General features: G+C 41.9%; 1 protein-coding gene across 1 annotated transcript; it reads left to right on the top strand.

Annotated features, from left to right (window-relative positions):
- Positions 1-2,082, top strand: nmur1a (neuromedin U receptor 1a). The gene is made up of 2 exons (XM_053431116.1): positions 1-913; positions 1,697-2,082. The coding sequence occupies exons 1-2, from the start codon at positions 1-3 to the stop codon at positions 2,080-2,082; spliced, it is 1,299 nt and encodes a 432-aa protein (XP_053287091.1).
- Positions 2,083-6,997: the final 4,915 nt, after the last annotated feature.

The raw sequence follows: 6,997 nt of genomic DNA, 5'->3' as shown, positions 1-6,997 counted from the left end.
ATGGCCACTTCCAACTGTTCTCTTGATCTAATGGCTGAAAAAGGAGGGTGGCTTTGTCCCCTTGGGGAAAAGTGTACCAATCTGACCCCTGGCATGAATGGCAGCAGCATCGATCTGGACGATGCATGCTTGGCAGGCTACCTGGAAAAATATCTGGGTCCTCGTCGATCAACGGTGTTCCTCCCGGTCTGTCTCATCTACCTGCTGATCTTTCTGGTAGGCGTCTTGGGGAATGTGCTGACCTGCATTGTCATTGCACGCAACAAGGTGATGTGGACGCCAACAAACTACTATCTGTTCAGCCTGGCGGTGTCAGACCTGCTGGTGCTGCTGCTTGGCATGCCGCTGGAGCTGTATGAGCTGTGGCACAACTACCCCTTTCTCCTGGGGAAGGGAGGTTGCTACTTCAAAACCTTCCTATTCGAGACCGTATGCCTGGCATCGATCCTCAACGTGACGGCACTGAGTGTGGAGCGCTACATTGCTGTGGTGCACCCGCTGCGCGCAAAGTACGTCGTGACACGCACTCACGCCAAACGGGTCATCCTCACGGTGTGGGGTGTGTCAGTGATGTGTGCGGTTCCAAACACCAGTCTGCATGGGATCGCCAGCCTTTACAGTCGCTCCATCGGCAAAGCTGGGAACGAAAATGTGGAAATCCCCGACTCCGCGATCTGTACCCTGGTGAAACCACTGTGGATGTACAATCTGACCATCCAGGTGACCACTCTGCTGTTTTTCGTTCTGCCCATGCTCATCATCAGCGTTCTCTACCTGCTGATCGGGCTGCAGCTGAAGCAAGAGAAGATGCATCAGGCACGGGAGGCCAAGACGGGCTTTGGACAGGACAGCTTCTGTAACATCCGCACACAGCAGCAGAAGGCACGTCGCCGGCAGGTCACGAAAATGTTGTGTGAGTAACAAACTGTCTTTATCTATCAAAACCATCGATTTTCTTCTTTATCTGCTGTCTTTGTTCAATAACAATATTTAGGAATTTTAAAGATCAGATGCTTGATTGTTGGAACCCTTTTTATGGATGTGTTAAGAAAGCTAGCTAAGGTAATATAACTGCTTGAAATTTCCTCTGGCTAAGCCTGTTGACTTTCCATTGGCTCCCAACAAGCACTGGTTCCCCACACCTTTAAAACTTTCAAACTTAAAATAAAAGTCATTTTTGTTTACCTTTCTTTAATTCAAGAACTCAGACAGAAATGTCTACCCAAAGTAAAAAGAAACAATTACTTTTCAAGCCAAAATGACAAAGGTGAAAATGTAGACTCCTCTGTGATCTTCATGCATACTTTTTATTCAGCCTTTGGTGCTTGAGGCGTATGTGAAAGTATTTTCTGAGCGCAAAACGAAGACCTAGTTAAGCGATTAGTACAAGGAACCAAGATGATATGAGTAAGGACTTCAAAGATTTAGTTTGCCATTATAATAAATATAGTTTAAATGTGATTAATTGATTGATTGACTTATGAGTCTAAAAATGTATTTAATACTGATCAAACTAAATCAAAGGCTGTGGTTTCAGTGCAGAGCTTTTTTCTGCCTCACTGACTCACAGCCCACAGAGGGACAATTTGACCGAGAACAGAGGGAGCATGTCTGGAACATCCATTAATGGCCTTTAAAATCCTGTCTAACTGTGTCTCCCATTGACTTTTCTTCTTGCTTTTTCTGTTTGTTCTAGTTGTGCTCGTGGTGGTTTTTACGATCTGCTGGGCCCCCTTTCACACTGACCGCCTCATGTGGAGTTTCATCCATGACTGGACCGAAAACCACCTGGAGATCTTCCAGTATGTACACATCATCTCCGGTGTGTTTTTCTACCTCAGCTCAGCCGTCAACCCGATCCTCTACAACCTCATGTCCACCCGCTTTAGAGAAATGTTCAAGGAGGTCATGTGCCATCGGCCACTTCACGTCGCTCCCAGGAAATACTCTCTCAGTGTCACCCGGGTGACGCTCCGCAGCACCCTGAGTGATGCGCCACTCGGCAATGGCGTTGTGGTTGTTGAAGCCGAGGCAGAAGATGGGGAGGCGAGGGTGAAGAATGAGACCAATTTTACAACTTAACTTAAGGGGTTATCTTGGAGGACATGGGAGGGTGGCATGGTGGACGGAACAAGTCTCTCATTCTGAGTCACTGCATCTGTCAGCTGTCATCAACTTCCACTACGAACAGGTGCATCAGCTAAATAAAGAATCGTCTGAGTGGAGGAAGTGCAGGTGGGCAAAGCACTCATCAACTGAAACTGTCACTGCAGCATAAGTGTTACGATGCTGCTTATGAAAACTTAACCTATAACTCAACAAATCACGCATTGAAGTTTAACACCACATTTCTTGCAGTGCCACAGTTCAAACCTAAAGGCTCTCAAGTCACAGGAAACAGTGCGGTTTACCATAGTGAAGGACAAAACCGATGTGAACGAGCAAGCCTACACAAAACTGTTCCTGTCTCCTAATGAAAATGTTCTAAACTGGATCATGGTTCAGGGAATATAAAAAAAAAGCTCAGTATCGCTCAATTTCTTTGAGTTTTAAACTGCTTATATGCCAGATTCTAAAATAATTCCATTGATCTGACAGTTACCATGCTAGCTGAGGGAAATATCAAAAGATTTGAGAACTCATAAGGGTTAGGTCTAGTTCACTCGCTCCGTTGCTGTTTGTTAGAAAGACATGTCGTGTAATTTCAACTGAAAACATATTGTTTCTTCGTTCCATTTGGAAAAATGTTGTACTTTCAATTGATGATGCCACATTTCTTCAAAAATGCTGCCTGGTCCAGCCCAGAAAGAATTTGAAAATGTATATATTTATAGATTTGGTCATGAACAGGAAGCCCAAGTGTATCTCAATGTTAGAGTCTTGACAAAAACCTGGATCTTGTGCATTGGTTTGTGTCGAAACATATTAAAAATGGCTAACATGTATAAAAAAGTGACAGATGGCTGGAAGATGAGGGAAAATTCAATATCTTGTTAACATGGTCAACTACACTGTAAGTAGAGTAATTATTTCTACCTAATTATTAACTCTGTATATAATATGTATATAATATGAAATAGCTATGTTCGGTTGACAAAACGTATATCAGCCCCATGTAATGTTTACATCAGTGTTCATGTAATTTCTGCTGAGTGTCTTCTGCTTTTTACAGTGTAGAAGTCTGTTGTACTTTATGAAGACACATGCTGTAGTTGTTTTTTTTACAGCAGCAATTTGTAAACTTACATGAAAATGCATTCAAAAATCATTTGTACCATTTCTCTATGTTGCATTGTGTTTTGTAGGAGGCCAGTATGCTTTCAAATGCTTTAGTGGCTATAAGCGCTTTTAAAACTTGGTGGTGTTTTGTTTAAGCGTCATCATCTCTCAGCTCATATTTTTAGCTTGTGGTTCTCGCATTGTTACATCATCCCCAAAAAATTGAATTGTTACCCGTGACGGCCAAAGCTGCAGAAATAAAGTTTTGAAAGACTTCTCTGTATGTGAACTGCCAGCACACAATAGAAGAAAAGATAATTGTGTGGCGTGACTGTAATTAGAGGCATCCATCATACCTGTCTTTGCTATTCAAAGCCATTCGTGTGGAGGGGTCAGAATTGACGCAGTTTCTCACTTGTGACATGTGATTACAGATGTTAATGGAGGGAGGTGGATTCCCTTAAACCTGTACTTTTGTGTTTCATGCAGAATGTAGTGCCTGCACCACAAGCATTATCACCATCATTATTTGTGTGTACTATTCATCGCACTCATTAGTAACTCATCATATTTAGGAATGTAGTTGAAAGTCATGTAGTTTTCCATCTCAACATCTGTGTAATAATATTCATCTGAGAGTACAAAAAAAATGTTTTATGTTACAGCCCTGCAGGTGTTTATAGACAAAAGAAACGAGGGAAGCAACAACCGCCGGTGATGGAAAAGGCAAAATAAGCGGTCGTGTGTTCAATGAACATTAACGGAGCAAACAAACAAATCAGGAGTGAAGTGAGGCGACGAGGGCCGCGGGTGGTTACAAATCATAAAGCCATAAAACAAAACACTGGCACAACTGATGGAAACACAACGCCTCGCAATCCCCACTAACAAAGAAACACTTCTTTCTGTGATACTACAAACGCCACCCACAACCTGATGTTTAACAACACAACCGAACTAATATGTGAGGTACAAACCAAAATAATGCATGAAAATAAGTTCTTAACCAACACAAAACCAGTGCCTCATAAGGGTTCACATTCTAGACATTAAAAAACGACATGGCCAAAATTAGAAGAAGAAAAAACAGTTTGACATTTTTTCAATCTAATAACCCCTAACCCGTAGCCCCATCCTATAACTGACATGAAATGATTGACTGAATTCCAAGACTAGATACTACAGGCACTATTGAACATCGTAGTTCTTGTAGGTCTGTCACCTCATAAAAATGCTGTACGTGTAACCTCTCGGCCTGAGATCACCCACCATGTTTTTGTGCATTGTCATTCGCCAAAGCAGTGACTAACAAAAAAATCAAAGCAAAGAGCTTCGGAGCTTGTGATGAACTTCGGTGATGACGAAGACATTAGCATATTGAATCACAAAAGAAATGCCTGCAGTAATGCTGCAGGCTGCGGCAGGACTTTGGCAGTGGCTGGAGAGCTAACTACTTTCTAGAAATGCAGACTACTCCAATCCCATTTCATGTCACATCGAATCCCACAGCTACGTTTCAGTGTGCAGAGGATCGCCAAGGGCATCAACCTGCGTGTCTGTATTATATTCAGTAAAGCGATGGTGTCTTCAGGAGCCTTGTCTACATAAATAAACATGTCTGGTTCCTATTAACTGGCAATTTATTTTAACAAGAGGCTGCACTGTTGGTGCAGCACAACCACATTTGCATTGTTTTGTTTCTCTGCAGCTATTTATTCCTCTTTGCTGGCAAAAGCCGGTGGCCGGAGGCATTATGTTCTCGGGTCGTCCATCTGTCCCATTCTTGTGAACGCGCTATCTCAATAACACCTTGAGGGAATTTCTTCAAATTTGGTACCATCATTCAGTCGGGCTCGTGGATTTTATTGGTCGAAGGTTTATTTATTGGTTTAGGTTGGTGGTCAAAGGTCAAGGACACTGACCTAACAAAATACCTTTCTGGTAGGAGGTATGTTCTAGCCCCTAACCCCCTAACCCTAACCCTACTGATTGCTTTCCTAGTTTCTTCATTTTGTCAATTAGTACAATTCACCTGTTCTCAGGCATTGTGAGTATTTCTAGTAAATGTGATTTCACCACTATACTTACCTGAGTGCATTTGGTTCTTGTGAATTAATTCTAAATTTTTGAACAATGGAGACCCTCATCTACTCTGACATTCACTCGAAAGGCCCATTCTGCACTTAATATGATTTGTATTCACATTTACCCTGAAGGCTAAGAAGCTGAAAAGTATTTAGCAACAAGCTTATTGCATTTAGTCAGCAGCTGCGACAGTAATCCTCTCTCTTGCCCTTGAGCAGAAGAAAATGTGTTCTTCTACACTGAGACCCAATGCATCACAAGCAATGACTTTAGTGCAGAGGTTTGACAAGTGTAGCTCCACAGCTCGACCATGAACCTACCATGCTACAAATCTTATCAAAGCTATCCTGTCTTACCAGGGGACTTTATGAGGGCATTAAAGAATTAATAATTAAAGCTTTTCATGATTCATCGGACTAATCTGAACATCTGATGCTTTCTAGCTGTACTCAGCTAGTTTATCTACCTTTTCCCCTAAGCTCAAGAGACACAGAATGTGGTTAAGTTACACTCACGGCACACCTGCCTTCATCTCGTGAATTTTTTACTCTATTGCATGTGCTAAACAGCCGAAAGAGAAAAAGCCAACATGCAGCACATTTGCATGGCACAAATATCTCGGAGGCAGCAACTGTCTTGCCCTCGGTCAGAAGAATAATGGGGGTGCTTCACTAGAGGCTGTAGTTTGACGTGATTACCACAAAAGCTTTTCAAGGCTTCAAATTAAACCTTTAGCTTGGTGACAGCCTCCGCCTTTCCTCAATCGTAACTCTGCGGCGTTAAAATGAAATCACAGAGCAGTGGGAAGTCTCAAGAATATGATTCACTGGAGAAATAGCCCTTTGAATCGTTTTGATCAAAGTAGATAGAGCTTTTCATCTGCTCACTTCGCTCTGTGCAGTTGTATAATCTTACTGCCACGGTGCTCAGTTTCGGTTTAAAATTTCATTTCATTCAACAGATTAAATTAAAGTATTTACTATTAGAGCATAACATTTGTTGACAGAAGAAACAAAAGGGAAATGGACTTCCGCTCAGTTCTTCGTTTTCACAAGTCAAGCGCCTTTCCCGGCATTTTCAGTCCTCTCAGCTAAAATCCAATATTCTTTTCAACAGTGAAGACGTCTTCCAAAAAGAAGCTTTAAAACCTACTAATTAAAATGTTACATGCATTTAAGCTCAATCGCACAAGACACTGCACATGAATAACGATTAAATCACTGATGTCGCTGTATGACATATGAAAACAAATTGTTAAAGAGTATAAAGACACAGGTGTATCAGGGAAAAGCACAGAAAAAAAAATAAAACTAAACACTCAATGAGTGAGATTATTAAAGGAAATAAAACGTTATGCAACTGTGAACTATCTGTATTGTACTGTTGCCATGCACTGCTTGTGGTTTCGTCTTGATAATTGCATTGAGGATTCTCAATACATCGTGCTTAAAGGACTGAAGTCAAAAATATGGCATACTAGTCTCCACATCTCTGCACATTCCCAGAGATGTTGATGAATGCCTCAGATCCATGTCTTGAGTTCAGTGCAAAAATACTTCAAACCCTTGAACCCATTGCTTGGGAAATACGGCCTCATTAATGCAGTGACACAACTCTCAGCAGAGTCCATCAGGAGATTGTGAACACAGACACCCGACTCTGAACCCATCTGGAAGAGCAAAAACCAAGACTC

Source organism: Pleuronectes platessa, chromosome 9, assembly GCF_947347685.1.
Source record: "Pleuronectes platessa chromosome 9, fPlePla1.1, whole genome shotgun sequence".
NCBI lineage: Eukaryota > Metazoa > Chordata > Actinopteri > Pleuronectiformes > Pleuronectidae > Pleuronectes > Pleuronectes platessa.
The sequence above is the reverse complement of the archived record's forward strand: the minus strand, read 5'-3'. Positions and strand labels throughout refer to the sequence as shown.